This window comes from Oncorhynchus tshawytscha, linkage group LG20, assembly GCF_018296145.1.
Source record: "Oncorhynchus tshawytscha isolate Ot180627B linkage group LG20, Otsh_v2.0, whole genome shotgun sequence".
NCBI classification, from domain to species: domain Eukaryota; kingdom Metazoa; phylum Chordata; class Actinopteri; order Salmoniformes; family Salmonidae; genus Oncorhynchus; species Oncorhynchus tshawytscha.
Window position 1 is genome coordinate 24,873,123 of NC_056448.1, and position 23,285 is coordinate 24,896,407.

Consider the following 23,285-nt stretch of genomic DNA (forward strand, 5'->3'; position numbering starts at 1 on the left):
TTCCATTCACTCAACATGCTATATTCTCAGGGTAAATCGCTGGTAACCTTTGAACCATATGCATTTGGAAAGTATTCAGACCCTTTCCCTTTTTCTACATTTTATTACATGTTACAGCCATATTCTAAAATAGATCAAATTCATTATTTTCCTCATCAATCTACACACAACACCCTATAATGACAAAGCAAAAACAGGTTTTAGACATTTTTGCAAATGTATTAAAAGTTTTAATAAACATCTTATTTACGTAAGTATTCAAACCATTTGCTATGAGACTCGAAATTGAGCTCCGGTGCATCCTGTTTCCATTGATCACCTTCGATGTTTCTTCAACTTGGTTGGAGTCCACCTGTGGTAAATTCAATTGATTGGTAATGATTTGGAAAGGCACACACATGTCTATATAAGGTCCCACAGTTGACAGTGCATGTCAGAGCAAAAGCAAGCCATTAGGTCGAAGCATTTGTCCATAGAGTTCCGAGACAGGATTGTGTCGAGGCCCAAATCAGTGGAAGGGTACCAAAAAATGTCTGCATCATTTAAGGTCCCTAAGAACACCGTGTCATTCTTAAATCGGAGACGTTTGATTGAGGGGGGGGGGGGACTAATCAATTTTAGTATAATGCTGTAACGTAACAAAATCTCAAGGGGTCTGAATACTTTCCAAATGCACTGTACGGTAGAGAAATTAGGTTTGGATTTTCTATTGAATAGACATATTAGTATAAACCTTGAATGAATGCATTAATTGTATTAATTAATAATTGTGTGAACACCCTATATCCTATTCCCTTCCTAGTGCACTACTTTTGATCAAGGCCCATGGGTTTCTGGTCAAATGTAGTTAACCTTTTAGGGAATAGAGTGCTGTTTAGGAGACACACATCAGTCAGGAAAAGGGACTATGGGGAATAATATGCTCATCCAGAGTTCACCAACGATGCTGGACCAATACTGAATCATATACCAATGATAAAGCTGCTGTGACCACCAGGTGGCAATGTGGGACCATTATTACACAGCCTAGTCAGACTGTTTATCCTGTCTCAATTCATTCATTTAATTATTCATACTCTCTATTTCTTTTAGACTCTGTCAAAAAACTGCAGGACCAAAAACATGACATGGAGCGTGAGATCAAGATGCTGCATCGAAAGCTACGGGTCAGTTTGGGGAGCTAGAGGAATACGGAGTCCTGTGCCTCAGCTGTATCTCAGCTTGTATTGAACATCCGGTGAAGACATTTCACCCAGTCATAATGAGAAGTGTTCTGCTGGTCCGTAGCATTAAGCCCATGGGTGCATCCCACATGACACCCTATTCCATATCATGCTCTGGATGAGAACGTCTGCTACATGATGTAAATGTAATGCACTACTTTTGACCGTGGTCCATGTGCGGTTCATATCTCCCCTTGTAGGAGGAGTCTATGGAGTGGCGTCAGTTCCAAGCCGACCTGCAGACGGCGGTGGTCATCGCTAACGACATCAAGTCCGAAGCTCAGGAGGAGATTGGGGATCTGCGGCGCCGCCTTCTGGACACACAGGAGAAGAATGAGAAGATGAGCAAAGAGCTGGAGGAGATCAAGAAGTATGTGGTCTTTGTGTGTGTGCCAATCTCTCCCTGTGTCAAAGATATTGACGATCTGTTATCTGTCTCTATAGGCAGGATGAGGAGAGGGGCAGGGTGTATAACTACATGAATGCGGTTGAGAGGGACCTAGCTGCCCTGAGGCAGGGCATGGGTCTCAGCCGACGCTCCTCTACCTCCTCTGAGCCCTCTCCCACCGTCAAGACCCTTATCAAGAGCTTTGACAACGCCTCCACTGCAGGCCTTGTCCCAACCTCCCCCACAGCAGCCGTGCCAGCAGTTACCACAACGATTGCCCGTACACCCCTCAGCCCCAGCCCTCTGAAAACCCCACCCGCTGCTGCTATCTCTCCCATACAGGTAAGAAACACACAATGGCAGACCAGTAGTTTATAAGCACTCTGAATCAGGCCACCAGGCAGCACAGGCCCCTTCTGAAGCGAGTCTATGTCTCTAACCCTATTCTGATTGGTTCAGCAGATGTCAGGCGCCGCTATCGGTCCTTTAATGTGGTTTCCCTGCCTCAGCCCTGTCTTTCTAGAACTACTATAAGAATTCCAATTCAGACCCCTGCAAGACCTGACGGGACTTCCCACGGGTCTCTACCCAAACAGTCAGGATGTCTTCAAGTTAACTTGGAATTCATGCTCTGAGTAGGTGACACGTGACCACTTCGATGTGACAAAATACCATTTTTGTGTCAAGTCGGGTTGGAAGGAGGGTGAGGAAGGGTCATTTTTGAACATTAAAATGTGAACTTATTATGGATTAAGGTTTATGATTTGGCCACTCGTCTGGCCAGACTTGAGATGCGCTGTTTACAACCTTTGTTTAGAACCGGCCCAGAGACTTTCTAACCATCACAAGACCAGGGAATAAAGGTTTTCAGAACTGCTACATGTTTGAGTTAAGCTCATGTGTTGATTGCCAAGACCAGCTTTGTTTACCCTGCTCGTGGCATAGCCAGATGTTTTCCCTAAGGCCCTGAGTGTCAAGTCCAGTCTAAGTCAGACCTTACGGGGGAGAGAGCATGTGAAAGCTCTGGATTTTGTTGGCATAGATATGTCTCTACAGAAATAGAGCCATGCGTCTTCATGTTGGGGTAAGTTTAATGCCACGTTCACGGGCTAGGAAATGTCTGAAATTTCCGACTTACTGACTGGTTGAACGTGGCTCATGTATAACTACAACCAGTTAGCAAGGTGAAAATGTTAGTTTCCTAGTTCTGACTAGCAAGTAAACAGTGCATTAGTGTAAGTCACCATACACAATTGGTTCACACAGGGAGCCTATTCACTTAATCACTTAGAGTCCAGTGAAATGTAAAACGCTCATTAATTTGGAGCACTGGGTTTTGTCTGAATGGCACACAGCCCGTCTCTTCAGTGAATTGGTTGATCGCTGCCTGTAGTGTTTTGGTTCAAGCTGTAGGAAGAAAATCACTTCCGTGAAACAAAGCTCTGGTTGATGGTCATGAACCGTAAATGTGTTCTGCAGTTGTATTTTTAGAGCGGTCGATATAGCAGGCTTTTTTGAGATGCCCGTCCTTCACTCACTGAGTAGCCTCACTCACGTTTTATTGAAGATCAAATAGTAATCCTGCAGTTTATAGGGAGATGGCTTTATTTTACCCCCAGGCAGGCCCATGGCCTCTATCAGGTCTGCAGTGAAGGATAATAAATAAGCCCATTTTCCTCTGACACACTTTTGCATTTATTACCATTTTACACACTTCCCTGGAGTGCTTTACAACATGAGGATACTTTGCATATGTCCCTAATGTATAATCTAAAACTACACATTTGCGGAATTAGACTAATGCCCCTCAGAATAGTATTGAAATGTTAGAAGTGATGAATGTTGGATGTTGGATGTTTAAAAGTTTAAGCAGAGGTCTGGCTTTGTATATTTTTGTCATATTTCCTCATTGGTTTGATTATCTGGGCAGTGAGTCGGAGAGGACAAAGCAGCACTGTGTTTCGTGTTCCTAGAGGAGTCAGGCTTAAATCCCCCTGGAACTATGTGACTCATAAGTCCTCCTTCACTATAACACAAGTCATTCTAGCCTGGACCCAAATCTGATTGTGAAGCTAGCCATGTTTGGCATGACAGTGTGTAGAGTTGCACATTTCGGGGAATATTCAGAGTTGGAAACTTTCTGTGGGAATTAGCGGAAATATATGTGCAAATTGATATTAAAACCATTTAAACGTAGATGTTTTTTGCATTGGTTATTGTTTATCATATCATACCTTTTAACCTTATCATAAGTAGACATAATTGCAAATTATTAAATCCTTCCAATATAAATGTTTAAAAACAATTTAGTTAACTCATTTAATTAAAGTTCAATTTGTGACTCTTCACACGGGGTGATTTCACTGAACAACAAAAGAAAGGGGATATTGAATGATCCATCGCATCTCCCAAAAACGTTTTCAACATACATCTGTAAAATGATAGTCTACAAACTAAAGCTTTGATTGTATTCCTCTCATGTCTTCTCCCTGGACCTCCTCAATGTCCACCTCCTGAACATCAGAGTCTGAGGCCTTATCTTCACTGTCACTTTCCAACCTTGTTGAGGATGGCTCAAAAAGCCTCAAATTTGCCCAGATGGCCACCAATCTTGTGCTAGTCAGTTTGTTGCGTGCTTTGGTGTGTGTTCCCAAACAAGGACCAGTTGCGCTCTGAGGCGTCTGATGTTGGTGGGATTTGGAGGATGTTGGAGGCAACAGGGGAAAGAGCCCTGTATCCACAAAGTCCCTTCCACCAGGTGGCTGATGAGATATTTTGGCACGGCTGCCATATTGCATCTGCATCCCAAAGCCCTTGCTTGGAAGTGTACTTTGCCAGGCTGCCAAGAACCTTGCCCTCATCCAGGCCAAGGTGGTGAGACATGGTAGTGATGACACCATAGGCCTTGTTGATCTCTGCACCAGATAGGATGCTCTTGCCAGCATACTTTGGGTCCAACATGTACGCTGCGGCGTGTATGGGCTTCAGGCAGAAGTCTTCACGCTTTTTGATGTATTTCAGATCTGCAGTTTCCTCTGCTTGGAGCAACAGTGAAGTGGGAAGGGCAGTACAGATTTCTTCTCTTACATCTGCAAGCAGAATCTGAACAACAGACAGGATGGCATTGTCTCAATCCATCAATGGCTACTGCTATAGGTTTTTTGGAGTTTAAGGCTGCTTACCACTCTCCCAAAATACATCATCCAGGAGGATCCTCTTGATGGGGCTGTCCATATCGGCAGACTGTGATATGGCCTTTTCTTGGACTCTTTCCCCTCCAGGAGAGTGTCAAACATGATGACAACACCACCCCAACGGGTGTTGCTGGGCAGCTTCAATGTGGTGCTCTTATTCTCACTTTGCTTGGTGAGGTAGATTGCTGATATAACTTGATGACCCTTCACATGCCTAACCATTTTCTTGGCTTTCTTGTAGAGTGTATCCATTGTTTTCAGTGCCATGATGTCCTTGAGGAGCAGATTCAATGCATGAGCAGCACAGCCAATGGGTGGGTTGTGAGGGTAGGACTCCTCCCCTTTAGACCAAGCAGCCTTCATGTTCGCAGCATTGTCTGTCACCAGTGCAAATGCCTTCTGTGGTCCAAGGTCATTGATGACTGCCATCAGCTCATCTGCAATGTAGAGACCGGTGTGTCTGTTGTCCCTTGTGTCTGTGCTCTTGTAGAATACTGGTTGAGGGGTGAAGTAGTTAATTATTCCTTGCTCACGAACATTCAACCACCCATCAGAGATGATTGCAATAGTCTGCTTTCTCTATGATTTGCTTGACCTTCACTTGAACTCTGTTGAACTCTGCATCCAGCAAATTAGTAAACAAAGCATGTCTGGTTGGAGGGGTGTATGCTTGGCGAAGAACATTCAGAAATCTCTACCAATACACATTGCCTGTGAGCATCAGAGGTGAACCAGTTGCATACACATATCGAGCAAGACATTCATCAGCATTTCACTGACTATGTTCCTCTATTGAGTCAAGAAAAACTTCTGATTCCAGGAGGACCATGAGCTGTTGCTATCGATAAGGTGTCTGATTCATCATTTTCACATCTGACAAAAGTCCCTCTACTTCTATTTGAGGTTGCTTGTTGTGAGCGCTGAGGGAACTTTATGCACTTGGCCAGCTGATTCTGGATCCTTGTTGCATTCTTCACATGATTTGGAACAGTGTTGGCAAATGTACACAGTTTTTCCTTCTACATTAGCTGCAGTGAAATGTCTCCACACATCAGTTAGTGCCCATAGCATTTCCCTGTAAAGATTTTTTTTTAAATACAAAAATACAAATCCATGTACAAATAAAGAGTTAAGCAGTTAGATTAAACAATTCCTTTTGTATGATAAATGTTTTTAAATGAAACAGGTGAATTAACACTCCTCAGCAGGCTGACGTTAAAACCCACATGGTAGCAAAAACTAATTAGCACTTTGCTGTAAGCTACTATTTACTAGTTAAGAAAAAATCATGTATGTCATATTTAATATATTCATCCCACCCAGTATTGTAATCAAAACTTACCAGAAAGCATGTAGTCCTTGGCTCAGATAGTATAGCAGTGTGGGCTCAATAGCATCTCATTAGTGTGCAAGATCTTGAGAATCAGCTGTACATGTGATGGAAGAATGCACTGTGTGTGTGATGGAAGAATGCACTGTGCATGCAGAGGTTTCAATTCCATTGAATTGGGGATAGTTTAACCAAAATATGCCACAAGACCTAGAATTGCCTTATGTGTATCCCACAAAAAAGGTTCACTGTTATGATCACTTTTTTGAAAGACTATTAAGCAAAATTTTCAATTTCCCGAGTTTAACTTCCCATGGACCCTTTGCAACCCTAACAGTGAGTGATAAGGAGTTCGCATGATAGCACAAACAGACAGGCTGGCACTCAGGCTAGAGTTATCCCTCAGTGGCTCAATCTCAGCATAATGATAGTACACTTTACCTTAATTAACACATCATAAAGTTTATAAGTAAGTTCATTACTTTATGTAGGGTAAAGCCCTGCACAGGAATGCATTTTTAAACCGAACCCTACCTATGCCCTCGCCGTTCAGAACCTACCCAGGCGGAATTTGCTTCTGGCAAATTTAATCCCGGCCCTGCCATAATTGCAAAATAACTTCCTCCATTAGCTGTTCCTCTGTCTGTCGCTCGCTCCCAACACGCAGCTCGCTCTGCCCACGGAGACTTTCTCCATTTACTCCTTCAGGTTGCTAAGAGAGTGATAGCAAAAGACTTGAAAATGATTCCTAATGTGTTAAGCTATGCATAATTATATATGACAAAACATTTTTGGGAAGTTTGATAACTTGACAATTCCCACTTCCTGACTCTAGACATTTGGGATACTGTTCTGCTGGGGTCCACAACAATGAAGGCTCTCAACACCTCCTCATGCTTGTACCCAGTCCTCCCCATCAGGCTACAGGTTACAAAAGGTGTTCCCACGCCATATGTTCCTCACTTCGCCCTCCCGTCTCCTCCTCCTCCTCCCTCCATGTCCACCCGATATACACGAGCGGTGGCCTTAATCAGCTGTTCCTCATCTTGAGGTAAATCTGCACTGTATACACATTTCAACATCAACACCTTCAGAAGGTGATATCCCAGCAATGTGAACAAGGTAACCCCTGCTACCACTAACACTGCCCATGATGCATACTTCAAGATACCCCTCATTTGCTCCATAGTCCAGTTCAATGCTGTTACTATAGCATCCTTCAGTTGCTGACCCTACAGTGACTGCCTTGAGAATAGCAATTGCATTGAATCGGTCTCCTGCTCCTGATCTCCTATTGCCCTTGTGGTTCACTGATAGATCTAGGACTGAATCTTTCAGATACTCCCTACCTGTCTCCCAACTCCTACCTGACTTTCTAGCCACTGACATCCTATGTTCTGCTACAGTCGGAATCTGTATAGAGAATACTTCCCTGTGCTCAGGTTAGATACACATCTCTCATCTTGAGGCCAATCTACACCTCACCCCTTTGTGAACACGCTCGTTACAGTGTAAACTTTGGGTCCCAACGGTTGGTAAGCAGCAATCGTCTGGGAGATAAGTGTTTGCTGGTGGTTAGGAATGGGGGAGATTATTCAACCTTACAAAACTCTGTCACATGTTTCTTAATCGCAGGAGATGTGACGCTATTATTACAGCAAACTTCCCTTCTGGTGAGGTGGCTTCCTGTATACGGGAATCTGTAGCTACTCCTTCTGGTGAGATGGCTTCCTGGATACGGGGATCTGTAGCTACTCCTTCTGGTGAGGTGGCTTCCTGTATACGGGGATCTGTAGCTAGTCCTTCTGGTGAGGTGGCTTCCTGTATACGGGGATCTGTAGCTACTCCTTCTGGTGAGGTGGCTTCCTGTATACGGGGATCTGTAGCTAGTCCTTCTGGTGAGGTGGCTTCCTGTATACGGGGATCTGTAGCTACTCCTTCTGGTGAGGTGGCTTCCTGTATACGGGGATCTGTAGCTAGTCCTTCTGGTGAGGTGGCTTCCTGTGAAATGGGGATCTGTAGATAGTCTTTCAAGAGCTGTACCTTCTTCGATGAACCACTCACTGAAAGTTGACAATAGTGTCTGAAATGATAACACCATCTCTGCTACTCCCACCCTGATCTGGGTATGCATGACGTTCAACTTGTCTTCATAGTAGTCTCTTGTGTAGCATTAGCTGTCCTTCACTACGAGCTATCCCCTGTATTACTATACAGAGGCGTGGTATTGTTCCCCAGAGACTCATATTACCCACTTCCTTAATCTATGAGCCACTCAAATCTCCGGCCCAGTCATATTCAATTCCACTTTCCCAATTCCCTGTAACGTTAACGTCTTGGTTTTTGGGACTGCATCGAATGCACTGATATCGGTCCTGCCAGAATCTGCAACTAACACCCTTATGGAAACATTCTGTCTCAGACACAGGCCGCCTATGTACTTTGCCTCCGGGCACAAATACATTTGCACATTGATCATTCCATCTAACCCATAACATGTTAATCACTACTGCTTGTCCACTTACAGTTATAAAAATATTAAAATGTGCTCAAGTTAATTAGTCAGTTTCCAACAATCCTCGTGAGTGATCATTGTTCCAGACATGTTCCACACCACCTAGAAAACATATTGACTTGAACAGGGAAGAGAGAATACATGTTCAATAATTCCACACCACCCTTGATGAGAATCTTGAGCTAGATCTTCACTGGGCTCCAATGAAAATTAGTTTCCGGTTGGTTATCCCACTCACTTTTACCCATCCTCCTTCATCCTCGGGTGTCAAAGCAAGACTCAGATTACGAGTAATTAATTGGGCTGTATAATCCAGAAGGCCGTATGTATTGATGCACTTTAACATTAGGATTCTGATAGCAAGGTAAAACAACGCCCCTACTATCTTTTATTTTTTGTTGTTTATTTCCTTTCACGATATAACAGTGCAATTGAATTTCATTTGGCATTAAACAATAACTTGACAGACAGGAATAAACAGTGCATTCGGAATGCACCCAGACCCCCCGCCCCGCCAGAGACAGCAATGGAATGTGTAACGCACCGCACACACAACAAAGATAGAAAAGGAAACAAACTTTTCACTTTTCACCCTCCCCATAACAGCTATTACAACAAAAGGACAAACTAAAGGAACAAAGAAGGCCGTACCCCTACCAGTTGTCTATCAGACCATTGCAGATTGTTTTCTCTTTCTATCCTTGAGAGAATGTCCCCAGATGTCAGAAAAGTTATTGGGTTTTCCATTCATTTTAGACCATTTCTTATGAGGGAAGGTCCTTCTCCCTCCAGTGTCTCAGTATGACTCTTTTGGATGTGGTTACAGCAACTTTTAGCCAGTTTAAACATGAGCTTCTCAGTCCATCAACATCCTTTGTGATATTCAGTAATAGCAAAGCAGGATTTGCAGGTATTGTGGTACCCAGAATATCCCCAGTCTGTTCCATTATTCTGCCAAAAGGTATGTAAAGCTTGGACAGTCACAGAACATACGGATCATGTCACCTGTACTTGACTGACATCTTCAGCATAGACTGGATTCTATCAAACCTGTTCAGCCTCAGAGGAGTCCAGTAAATCATATTGAACACTTTAAATTGAATCAGTTTGGACCGGGCATCTCTAATAGGGAGGAGCATCTGTTGTTTCTTATTTACTTTATTTCACCTTTATTTAACCAGGTAGGCAAGTTGAGAACAAGTTCTTATTTACAATTGTGACCTGGCCAAGATCAAGCATAGCAATTCGACACATACAAAGACACAGAGTTACACATGGAGTAAAACAAACATACAGTCAATAATACAGTAGAAACAAGTCTATATATGAGGTGAGATAAGGGAGGTAAAGGCAAAAAAAAGGCCATGGTGGCAAAGTAAATACAATATAGCAAGTAAAACACTGGAATGGTAGATTTGCAGTGGAAGAATGTGCAAAGTAGAAATAAAAATAATGGGGTGCAAAGGAGCAAAAATAAATAAATAAATCAATCAATCAATCAAATCAAATAAATACAGTAGGGAAAGAGGTAGATGTTTGGCCTAAATTTTTGGTGGGCTATGTACAGGTGCAGTAATCTGTGAGCTGCTCTGACAGCTGGTGCTTAAAGCTAGTGAGGGAGATAAGTGTTTCCAGTTTCAGAGATTTTTGTAGTTCGTTGCAGTCATTGACAGCAGAGAACTGGAAGGAGAGGCGGCCAAAGAAAGAATTGGTTTTGGGGGTGACCAGAGAGATATACCTGCTGGAGCGCATGCTACAGGTGGGTGATGCTATGGTGACCAGCGAGCTGAGATAAGGGGGGACTTTACCTAGCAGAGTCTTGTAGATGACATGGAGCCAGTGGGTTTGGCGACGAGTATGAAGCGAGGGCCAGCCAACGAGAGCGTACAGGTCGCAATGGTGGGTAGTATATGGGGCTTTGGCGACAAAACGGATTGCACTGTGATAGACTGCATCCAATTTGTTGAGTAGGGTATTGGAGGCTATTTTGTAAATGACATCGCCGAAGTCGAGGATTGGTAGGATGGTCAGTTTTACAAGGGTATGTTTCTCGGGCATGAATGAAGGATGCTTTGTTGCGAAACAGAAAGCTAATTCTAGATTTAACTTTGGATTGGAGATGTTTGATGTGGGTCTGGAAGGAGAGTTTACAGTCTAACCAGACACCTAGGTATTTGTAGTTGTCCACGTATTCTAAGTCAGAGCTGTCCAGAGTAGTGATGTTGGGCAGGTGCAGGCAGCGATCGGTTGAAGAGCATGCATTTAGTTAAGAGCAATTGGAGGCCACGGAAGGAGAGTTGTATGGCATTGAAGCTTGCCTGGAGGGTTGTTAACACAGTGTCCAAAGAAGGGCCAGAAGTATACAGAATGGTGTTGTCTGCGTAGAGGTGGATCGGAGACTCACCAGCAGCAAGAGCGACATCATTGATGTATACAGAGAAGAGAGTCGGTCCAAGAATTGAACCCTGTGGCACCCCCAGAGACTGCCAGAGGTCCGGACAGCAGACCCTCCGATTTGACACACTGAACTCTATCAGAGAAGCAGTTGGTGAACCAGGCGAGGCAATCATTTGAGAAACCAAGGCTGTCGAGTCTGCCGATGTGGTGATTGACAGAGTCGAAAGCCTTGGCCAGATCAATGAATACGGCTGCACAGTAATGTTTCTTATCGATGGCGGTTAAGATATCGTTCAGGACCTTGAGCCTGGCTGAGGTGCACCCATGACCAGCTCTGAAACCAGATTGCATAGCAGAGAGGGTATGGTGAGATTCGAAATGGTCGGTAATCTGTTTGTTGACTTGGCTTTCGAAGTTGGTTAGGATGATCCATTTAGAGTTGGTTAGGATGATACCTATGAGGGTGCTCGTGTTTACGGCTTTGGGGAGGTACCTGGTAGGTTCATTGATAATTTGTGTGAGATTGAGGGCATCAATATATATTAATATTAATCACAATATAAAACTAGTCTGATCCCTCTCTCTCTTTCTCTCTCTCTCTATCTCTGTTCCAGTTTTGGTCGCCTAGCAGCACGAGCTCTGAAGATAGATGGGGGGCAATCAGTTCACATATGGTGTCCAGAGCACAGCTGGGGGCAGAGGGTGGTCTTTAGCAGGCAGCAACAGTGAGAGACTTGTTTTTAGAGAGGTGGATTTTTAAAAGTAGAAGTTCAAATTGTTTGGGTACAGACCTGGATAGTAGGACAGAACTCTGTTGTAATATTATATTCCATTCCTCCTCTCCAAATGTTACCTCCAAGTCTTTTTCTCCATATGGCCTTTAGGTCCATACAAGTATCCTTAAATCCACCTGTAAGGTGGCAATATAAAAGCCCTGCTGTATGTGGTAATTTGCAACGGGTGTCTATCGTAACACTATCGGAATGTACTGGGAATGTGTTCTATCCTACCTTAAACATACAGTCTCTAAGCTGGATATATCTGTCTTGTTTCTGTAAATTATACTTGGACCTTAATTATTCAGAGATAAGTGTTTCTTGATACAGACAACCAATGTTCTTTATCCCCTTTCTATACCAACCTTTCCAGAAAACTGTGTCCCCCTATTTTCAATTTAGGTTTGTTCCATAATGAAACGGAGCTTGTCAAGAAAGGTGACAATCTCTCTCTCTTATGAATCTGTCTCCATATATTTTTAGTATAGGACATTGTTGGATTCTGCAGTCCCACCTTTTGTTGACTCAGATAATCTGATTTATCCATATGGGGCATTAAGTTCCTCTTCCATGTCCACCCAAATTGGCCTAGTCGAGTTCTCAATAGAGCGAGAGAGCCTATTTGGGCAGCGACAAATAATTGCATGTTAGGGAGCTTTAATCTCCCTGAATCTTTGCCTGTAATCTCGCTAGTTTCATCCTGGTGGCCGTCTTGCAAAGATTACTGCAATAGCACAGCGCAGAATGCTCAATGAGTTTAAGAAGAATCCTAGAGTGCCAGCTAAGGACTTACAGAAATTTCTGGAAGATGCTAACATCTCTGACTAGTCTAGTCTACAATACGTAAAACACTAAACAAGAATGGTGTTCATTGGAGGACACCATGGATGAAACCACTGCTGTCCAAAAAAAAAGTTTGCAAAAGAGCACCTAGATGTCCCACAGCGCTACTGGCAAAATATTCTGTGGACAAATGAAATTAAAGTTGTGTGTTCCTTCCAAACACTATAACACTATGTGAGGAGAAAAAAGGCACAACACCAACATCAAAACCTCATCCACACTGTAAAGTATGATGGAGGGCGCATCATGGTTTGGGGCGGCTTGCTGTCATCGACAGAAAAATGTATTCCCAAGTTTAGCCTTACATTCTCCTGCAAAATGTCTATCTGTCTGCCAATAGAAGCACAACATAAGTTAGGTGATGCAACAGGACAACAACCCAAGATACAGAATTAAATCAACAACAGAATGGCTTGAACAGAAGAAAATACGCCTTCTGGAGTGGCCCAGTCAGTCCTGACCTTCTGGAGTGGCCCAGTCAGTCCTGACCTTCTGGAGTGGCCCAGTCAGTCCTGACCTTCTGGAGTGGCCCAGTCAGTCCTGACCTCAACCCGATTTGAGAGGCTGTGGCATGACCTCAAGAGAGGTTCACACCAGACATCACTAGAATGTTGCTGATCTGAAACAGTTTTGTCAAGAGGAATGGTCCAGAATTCCTCCTGACCATTGTCAGGTCTGATCCGCAACTTCAGAAAACATTGGGTTGAGGTTACTGCTGCCAAAGGAGGGTCAAACAGTTATTAAATCCAAGGATTCACATACTTTTCCCACCCTGCACTGTGAATGTTTAAACTGTGTTTAATAATGACATGAAAATGTGTTATTAGTGTAAGCAGACTGTTTGTCTATTGTTGTGACTTAGATGAAGATCAGATAAAATGTCTTGACCGATTTTCTGCAGAGATCCATGTAATTCCAAAGGGTCCACATACTTTTTCTTCCCACTGTAGATGCCATCTGGAGTCACTATCACCATAACCTTGAGAGAGGACAGACCTAAACAAGTTTAAGGCATTTCTGATTCAGGAAATGCAGACAAACTATTCACCGTATGAATAATTATTACATTCCCACTTTTCTTAATACTATATTTCTAAGAGAAATGTCAGAGAATAACAACACACTGTTGAAGCCATTTTGCAAATTGGCTTATACAGTACTTATTTTAGCGACCTCACGGCAGAGTTCCATGGTCTGGGAGTTAGAGGGCTAACCCTTAGGGAGACATCCCAACCATACAGCAGGCCCAATCTGGTAATATTTGTATTGAAGCAAAGACAAAAACAAAACAACAGCAACACACTTCTTCATATTATACTTAAATCCCACCCAATGTCTCTAGGCTTTGTGGTGAGGGTGTTCAGGCCTCACCAGAAAGTCACAACAGAGGTCATTCAACACCATTAAGTGAGTATGTTCATTCCCTGTACTTCAGGGCTACTTATATAAAGACATTTCAAACCTTCTGTGTACCCGTTTTACATTTAATTTTTTTCAGTACATTCTTATCAGGAGAACTTACATGTGTGCATCCAAAATTCAGACAATAGGTACTTTAGAACATTTAATTTCTGTGCCCTTTTAACGTGCATCCTTTCTAGCCCGTTAAGAACCTACTAAAACCAAATAAAAAGACCCCACACAGTTAAATCAGACATTGTATTAACACCACTACCAAATATTAATAACAGGTGGGGTTCTGGTGTGTGTGGCCAGGCTTTACTTAATTGGGAGCTCCCTTTACGGCCAGATCCGGGTGCCTTAACTTTTGTTGCTGATTATAAGATTTAGCATAGTGAGAACTAAATTTACATTTTCTCTTCTAGGAGAGGAAAGGGTGTCCCGATCTCTCTGTTTGAAATGTTTCCCGAGGCTGTTGCCTTGAGAGAGCAGTTAGTGAAATTCTGAAGTTTTATAAAGTATAAAACAAAACATAATAAACAAGACAAAACAAAACATAATCAATTCTCTTCAGTCCACTGTCCTCCCTCCACTCATTAATCGTTTGGGTTTTAATCCATCCCAACATTTACTGCATATACTATTACCAATCTGTGTTGGATATTCCCTGTTTGCATCACACTCATTGATGTCTACTATTTTAAGATTAATGTGCACTGAATCGAGACAGATTTATTTTGCTGGGGTGGGGGGGCATTGTAATCGAAGTATGCTTAACCAGTTCTGTAGCCTGTAGTACCCTTAGACACGGTGGCATTCCCCTTGCCGCCAAGTCTGACGATTTAGTCCAGTACTGACTGTTCTCTCTCTTCCACATGATTTTACGTAACCACCGTACTACGAGGCCCTTTTTACTCATGAACACAATTTTAAAAGGTCATTTTAGGTTTGGTAAACCCAATGCTGCCGCTTGACAGCTTTTTTAAAACTCTACAATTTGTTTCTTTAACTCTACAAACAATGACTGACAATATTAACTCCACTCTAAATTCTCATGAGGATCCCTCCTTGATTTCGTCAATTCTATGTAGCTATTTCAAGATCAAAATGGAATAATGTCTCACGAGATTAAAAACCCCCCAAGGTTTTCTGAGTTTGCAAGGAGTTTTTGTCCGTGCCAACTTTAACTTGTTACTTTTTAGAATCCATTTTCCCTGTCATTTCGCATAGATTATCCAACCTCAAAATTGGTTCCACACCCGTCGCCATGTAAATGATATGATCTGGCTGTTACTGGTTCTATGGTCAGAGACATGGGTAGTAGTCATATAGCTTTCGATTCTGCCCCTGTTACCCTACTAATTGTAATACGTTTTCCTGTTGTAAATGTAGCCTATGTCAAGCACCCCTGCTAATCTCAAGAGTGTCTGTTAATGCTGCGAACACATGCGTCGCAGCATTCCCTCCATAGGGAGCGGGTGCAGTAGGCTCCAGTACTACCGTACACTCATTCTTCCAGTGACCGACGGTCCCACATCTAACACATGCGTCGCAGCATTCCCTCCATAGGGAGCGGGTGCAGTAGGCTCCAGTACTACCGTACACTCATTCTTCCAGTGACCGACGGTCCCACATCTAACACATGCGTCGCAGCATTCCCTCCATAGGGAGCGGGTGCAGTAGGCTCCAGTACTACCGTACACTCATTCTTCCAGTGACCGATGGTCCCACATCTAACACATGCGTCGCAGCATTCCCTCCATAGGGAGCGGGTGCAGTAGGCTCCAGTACTACCGTACACTCATTCTTCCAGTGACCGATGGTCCCACATCTAACACATGCGTCGCAGCATTCCCTCCATAGGGAGCGGGTGCAGTAGGCTCCAGTACTACCGTACACTCATTCTTCCAGTGACCGATGGTCCCACATCTAACACATGCGTCGCAGCATTCCCTCCATAGGGAGCGGGTGCAGTAGGCTCCAGTACTACCGTACACTCATTCTTCCAGTGACCGATGGTCCCACATCTAACACATGCGTCGCAGCATTCCCTCCATAGGGAGCGGGTGCAGTAGGCTCCAGTACTACCGTACACTCATTCTTCCAGTGACCGACGGTCCCACATCTAACACATGCGTCGCAGCATTCCCTCCATAGGGAGCGGGTGCAGTAGGCTCCAGTACTACCGTACACTCATTCTTCCAGTGACCGACGGTCCCACATCTAAAACGGGGTTCTATCGCCCTGCGTCTTAGCACAGGTTTGCTGCCCTTTCCTCCGTTTTCTTTATCTTACCTTGACTGTTAAAACCACTGTTAGTGACTTTCACTGTGGCTTTATCAACCACATTCAAGGCTGCTTGGTGAGCGGAATTAGATTCCACTCTCAAAACCTCCTGCACTATTTCAACCCAGTGAAAATGTTTGTCCACTACCCCCGCAATAGCCATTTTGATAACCGGTTTCAAACCTGCCATCAAAGCAGACGAACACATTCTATCAATATACTCACGTACCCGGTCTTTTTGATGCTATCTACTAACTTTGGTTTTATCGGTTTAGCTTTTTGGTTGATAGCCTGCTGACATCAAAACGCTGATTTATTGCCCTTTAGATTTGTATTGTATGTCATTGTGCCAACTCACAATATCATCTCTGAATTCTTTATTAGATTGGTCTGCTGACGGAAAATTACAATCTTATCCAGTTTGCAAGATTTTTCCCATATTGGAGCCAAATTGGTACAATGCTCATGCTCCTCTTTCAGCGCCTCTATGGCTTTAATCTTTTCTTCCTCTAGCCCCTCTTTTACAGGGAGAGTTGGGGCCGTCGGTCGCCATTTCAATAGTTATTATTCCAACACCTCTCCCGGCGGTGTCCAGGGGGTTTTCCTCACTCGCGGCTCTAATACACGGCAATTTTAAAAAGTGATACTCACTTCCTGGATAGTAGTTAAGGTATAGGTGCCTAATAATTTGGTCTCGGAACCTAATACTTTGTATTAGAACCAATACTGAAGCGTCTGTCAATTTACTACTGGAGAATACAGGAGACCTAATGTCTTATACCAGTGTCATGCTTCAAATATCACTGTTGTTGACAACACAGGTTCCCCAACCCAATAGGGCATAAACCACCCTCTCTCCTTATTGCTACTGCTAAATACACACATCATGTTCAAACAACTTTCAAATATTATATTTTTGCTTTTCTACCCGTGGACTACTTCTCTACAACCTACCGTACTAGTACACAAGCATGCACATTTAACCACACACACACTACCACCTCACAGCCACCGCGGCTGGGCTTTCACTCCCCCTTTATGGGTCTAGCAGGGAACCAACCCCACTCAGGATTTACCCCCTAGGATTTACCTTCTGCAGGGAACAGCTTGCTCGGCTTACTTTCCGGGACTTACCCTATGCTTATATGAAGCTAGCAGAAACCAACCCACTCAGGATTTACCCCCTAGGACTTACCTCCCGCAGCTACCAGCCTGCTCGGAATTACCCTATACCATAAATCTACGACCGGTCATAATACAATGGGACTATTGAATAAGCTCTGGTTTTCTAGGTCCATATCCTATTATTGGTTCAACCTACAACTCTCATCTCCCCAAGATATGGGAATGACTGGTAACAGGTGTAGGAACTGTGCCTACCTTGTTTTTGGTGCTGGCTCCTGTTTCACTGATTCGGACTCTCTAGTTTGACTGTGAATCGTGGTGAATCCTGACGACAACGCCAACGGTTTTGAACAGAGTAAAAACACAAATGGATGACTCGAAAAAAAGCTCAAACCAAGTTCATTCACCCACTGGGTCAAACAGCTGTAAAGACAAAGACTTGTTAACACAAGCACGTCTATTTATACCCTTCTACTAGGAGTCAACTCCTTGCACATCTAGATAGCCAATGCATCTCTGCTGCTGGTCAGCAATGTAATTGGTTCCTTTTACTGGTGTAGTCATGGTCTAACCTCCTGCTAGAACCTTCGTAGGCATGTAAGTACTAGCACCCGGTTACTTGGTTACTCAGCCCTGCACATTAGAGGCTGCTGCCACTTTAATAATGGAACACTGGTCACTTTAATAATGGAACACTGGTCACTTTAATAATGGAACACTGGTCACTTTAATAATGGAACACTAGTCAGTTTAATGTTTACTTCGTGCTTTATTCATCTCATATGTATATACTGTATTCTATTGTACTGTATTTATTGTCAATGAGATATGTATGAGCATGAGAAAATGGCTCCGATTCAAAATGTTAGTGAAAACTGAGCCCTACCTGTACCCAACTTCTTAATGAAAAAACAGGCCCTACCCAGTCCTAATGTCGGGTAGCTCTAATATAGGGTGTCCACCCTCTCTGCCCAGAGTGGTTGAAATTGCGCTGTGGTGATGAAATTTCACTTCCTTATGTTCTAAAATACATTTTACCAAGACAAATATGATTCTTCATGTTCTGAATCGTTCAGTGGGGTCTTTCTCTAACATATCATTAACATTATATCTATATATTATATAGCATACCACTGCTGGCTTGCTTCGGAAGCTAAGCAGGGTTGGTCCTGGTCAGTCCCTGGATGGGAGACCAGATGCTGCTGGAAGTGGTGTTGGAGGGCCAGTAGGGCCACACTTTCCTCTGGTCTAAAAAAAATAATATCCCAATGCCTCAGGGCAGTGATTGGGGACATTGCCCTGTGTAGGGTGCCGTCTTTCGGATGGGATGTTAAACGGGTGTCCTGACTCTCTGAGGTCACTAAAGATCCCATGGCACTTATCATAAGAGTAGGGGTGTTGACCCCGGTGTCCTGGCTAAATTCCCAATCTGACCCTCAGACCATCATGGTCACCTAATAATCTCCACTTTACAATTGGCTCATTCACCCCCCTCCTCTCCCCTGCAACTATTCCCCAGGTTGTTGCTGCAAATGAGAACGTGTTCTCAGTCAACTTACCTGGTAAAATAACAGATACATTAAAAAAAATATATATATCCAAAAAGTCAGATTTCGTAATCTAATACATCCGATAATAAGTACCAAGATGTGACAGAGCAGTACCGTAATTTCCGGACTATAAGCCGCTACTTTATTCCCACGCTTTGAACCTCGCGGTTTATACAATGACGCGGCAAATTTATGGATTTTTCCCGCTTTCACAAGATTCATGCCGCCAAAAAACTGAGCACCGTCACATAATGTGACGTAAATCGAGCGCGCTCAAACTTCCCATCATTCTGATTACGGTAGTAATTTTGTCACCCTCATCATGGCAAAGACACGGAGAAATGCATATGATGCAGCTTACAAGTTGAAGGCGATAAATCTGGCTGTTGGAAAAGGAAATAGAGCTGCTGCACGGGAGCTTGGCCTTAATGAGTCGATGATAAGATGTTGGAAAGCAGCGTGAGGAACTGACTCAGTGCAAAAAGACAACAACAGCTTTCAGAGGGAAGAAAAGCAGATGGCCCAAAGTATTTGCAGCCACTCGACATCAGTGTAAATCGTGCATTTAAGGTGGCGCTCTTTTTTTCAGTGGGAGGCTTGGATGACAAGTGGGGAGAAACCCTTCACTAAAACGGGCCGCATGCGAAGAGCAACTTATGGTCAAGTCTGCCAGTGGGTCCTGACAGCGTGGAGCGTTGTCAAAAAATCCACTATCATCAACGGGTTTGGAAAGGCTGGACTGCTGCGTGTTGAAGGGGCAGCATGAGCTCAGCGGGGTATTTGCTTCCGGATGAAAGTGACGAGAGCGACAATGAAAATGATCCAACACCAGATGAAGCAATTCTGAGGCTATTCAACTCCGACACCGAAGGAGATGGCTTCAGTGGTTTCAGTGCACAGGAGGAGGAAGATAGTGACCAATGACTTTCTTGGTAGGCCACTGTTTAATTTTTGTTACAAGCTGTGTTTCGTTTAAAGGCTGTGGAAAGTTAATTTGTTTCAAAATACCGGTAGGCACCTGCGGCTTATAGACATGTGCGGCTTATTTGTGTACAAAATACATATTTTTTAATAATTCAGTGGGTGCGGTTTATATTCAGGTGCGCTTAATAGTCCAGCAATTACGGTACCTCTTTCTCACAGACACGTTTGAGGATTTGACATGTTCTTGTGGTCGTCTGCAAAGTTGTTCCCTCTTGTTAGAAAGGCTTTGAAAATAAAAAGCTTGCGATACGCTCTTTGCTCCATTGACATTTTCACAAAGATATGCTTGTTTTTTTGTGAAATCTTTGCGAAAGAACAATAATTTCACATTAATCTGAAGAGTGTACACCTAACTGAAAATACTATGTCATGTCTCAATATCTATCTAACCTCCTTTTTTCTTAGTCCTCCGGGTTATAGAAGAAAGATGACAAGTTAAACTGTGAGCCTGTCAGTCAGCCTTCATTCTCCCACTGCATCCAGCCTAGCTGACGCAATGCTCTTTTCCAGATATTTTAGAAAACATTTTCGGCCTCTGTTGATTTAGTCTCTCTAATTTTGGCCATCCGATCCTACAATGGTAAAACTCCAATAACTTTGGAACGGATGACGATGCTTTTCTTAGGAGTGTATACACAATTAACATTATTTTACCCATTGGACAAAATATGCATTTTTGATTGGATACCCTACTTCTGGAGTAGTTCTGTTATACTGTCCTCATTAATGAACAATGTTGCTGTATATGCTAGTGTGTATGTCTGATTCTCTTCAATTGTGCTATGTTTCAGAGGCACACTGCGTCGACCCCCAAACCCCCATCCTCCATGGTGGACAAGAGGTCCAGTTACACAGACCTCACTATGCCAGGTGGGTACAACACTGTCTTCATTCATATCATTTAATGGTTGTCCAACAGAACAGACATATTTACATTTGAGTTATTTAGGAGACACTTGTCCAGGGAGTCAGTGCGTTCACCTAGTTTAGTTGGTTTACCTCACTGCACCATGACCTCACAGATGAACACCACAATACCGAAACAAGTCCGTCACTGCCGTCCTGATGTCCATGTATAGCTAGGAGGTTGGAATAGTAGAGCGGTGTGTAGCAGATGGGAGATTGACCTCCTATCTTGAGTGTCAGGTGTAATAATGGAAGAAGGGCCACAGTCATTGCAATCACATGAGGTTCATATTGCAGGCACTGCAATCACATGAGGTTCATATAGCAGGTACTGCAATCACATCGTGTTCATATAGCAGCCCAGCGCAGACAGCCATCGGTGGGGAGGCTACAGGCACTGCAATCACATGAGGTTCATATAGCAGCCCAGCGCAGACAGCCATCGGTGGGGAGGCCACAGGCTCAGACAACAGGGCTTTGCCCTAAATGGCATCCTATTCCTCCATTTTTATATAGAGCTCTATAGGCCTGGTCAAAAGTAGTGCATTTAATGGGGAATAGGGTGCCATTTTGGATGCAGACAAGGAGTAAAAAGAGCATGCCACAGTGGATGTAGATGCCTGTTCACACACTTCTTACGAGCCACCGTTGCTAACTCAGCTCACACTCAGTTTTTCCACTTAGCTTGGCACAAAAGCAGCCAACTGTGAGCCTCACAAAGCTCTAGTTTTATATTTAGGAAAAGTCTGTTTGCATTAACGGGTATTAATGTAATAACTTGGGCTCTGAAGTGTGCTTATTTACTGGCTGGATGATTTTATGGATCGGGGTTATGACTTGCCCCCTGCTTCAACTAACATACTTCCATATTTAGTTAATTTAAGGGTTCATTTAGAGTACTAGGGACTGTGTTCTCCATCCCCAACAGCAGATCACCTGCTCCGGGCCTCACCTGGGACCCCCTCTGCTCTCCAGAGGGTCCCCAACATGGACTCCAAGTCCCTCTCAGGTGTGTGTTTACTATATGCACCTGTCTGATGCTGTATCATACATTTGCGACTGTGTGCTGTGCTCCAAATTACTTTATTGTGGCTTGATAGTGAAAGTAATGTGATTGTGGTGCAGATAACACTGTGGTTAACTACTTCTTCAGTCATCACAGTGACCCATGTTCCAGTAAGTGACCTTTCTCCTGTCTTGTCCCCAGTGTCCCGAAGGTGCAGTGAGGAGCTGAAGAGGGACATGTCTGCCTCAGAGAACACTGCCTCTGCCTCCCTCATCACCACCTCCCTTTCAGCTGCCTCCTCCCCCACCGCCTCAGTCACCCCCTCCGCAAGGGGACGCTTACGGTATGGACTCTCTCTCTGTGTGTGTGCCTGCCTGCCTCTCTCTCTATCTCTATCTATATATATATATTTCGCCTGCAATATCAGTTCTGTTATACTCACAGACAATATTTTTACAGTTTTGGAAACTTAAGAGTTTTCTATCCTAAGCTGTCAATTATATGCATATTCTAGCATCTGGTCCTGAAAAATAGGCAGTTTACTTTGGGAACATTATTTTTCTAAAAATAAAAATAGTGCCCCCTAGCTTCAAGAGGTTTGTTGTAAATGACTATTGTAGCTGGAAACGGCTGATATCTACATCGGCGAACAGCGGCCCATTCAGCTACCATCAGTCCTGTGTTCCAATGGCACGTTGTTGGCTAATCCAAGTTTATCATTTTAAAAGGCTAATTGGTCATTAGAAAATAATTTTGCAATTATGTTAGCACAGCTGAAAACTGTTGTCCTGATTTAAAGAAGCAATATAACTGGCCTTTAGACTTGTTGGGTATCTGGAGCATCAGCATTTGTGGGTTCGATTACAGGCTCAAAATGGCCAGAAACAAAACTTTCTTCTGAAACTCGTCAGTGTGTTCTTGTTCTGAGAAATGAAAGCTATTGCATGCGAGAAATTGCCAAGAAACTGAAGATCTGCTACAACGTTTGTACTACTGTGTACAACTCCCTTCCCAGAACAGCACAAACTGGCTCTAACCAGAATAGAAAGAGTGGGAGGCCCGGTGCACAACTGAACAAGAGGACAAGTACATTAGAGTGTCTAGTTTGAGAAACAGACTCCTCATAAGTCCTCAACTGGCAGCTTCATTAAATAGTACCCGCAAAACACTTGTCTCAATGTCAACAGTGAAGAGGCGACTTCAGGATGCTGGCCTTCTAGGCAGCTCAGTTTCTCAAACTAGACACTCATGTATTTGTCCTCTTGCTCTGTTGTACACCGGAGCTTCCCACTCCCTTTTTCTATTCTGGTTAGAGCCTGTTTGCGCTGAATTATGGAAGGATTATTTTGTCCACAGCTTGA

General features: G+C 43.5%; 1 protein-coding gene across 4 annotated transcripts in view; it reads left to right on the plus strand.

Annotated features, from left to right (window-relative positions):
- LOC112220343 (cytospin-A-like) overlaps positions 1 to 23,285 on the plus strand; it is a 41,703-nt gene that overhangs the window by 10,130 nt on the left and 8,288 nt on the right. For 3 of the 4 annotated variants that reach the window (XM_024382168.2, XM_024382170.2, XM_042302392.1), the window contains exons 6-11: positions 1,093 to 1,166; positions 1,424 to 1,593; positions 1,668 to 1,953; positions 20,804 to 20,882; positions 21,847 to 21,927; positions 22,126 to 22,267. In XM_024382168.2, the coding sequence (XP_024237936.1) occupies positions 1,093 to 1,166; positions 1,424 to 1,593; positions 1,668 to 1,953; positions 20,804 to 20,882; positions 21,847 to 21,927; positions 22,126 to 22,267 (832 nt within the window). The remainder of the gene's footprint in view (positions 1 to 1,092; positions 1,167 to 1,423; positions 1,594 to 1,667; positions 1,954 to 20,803; positions 20,883 to 21,846; positions 21,928 to 22,125; positions 22,268 to 23,285) is intronic. The other variant, XM_024382169.2, reaches the window with a different exon arrangement.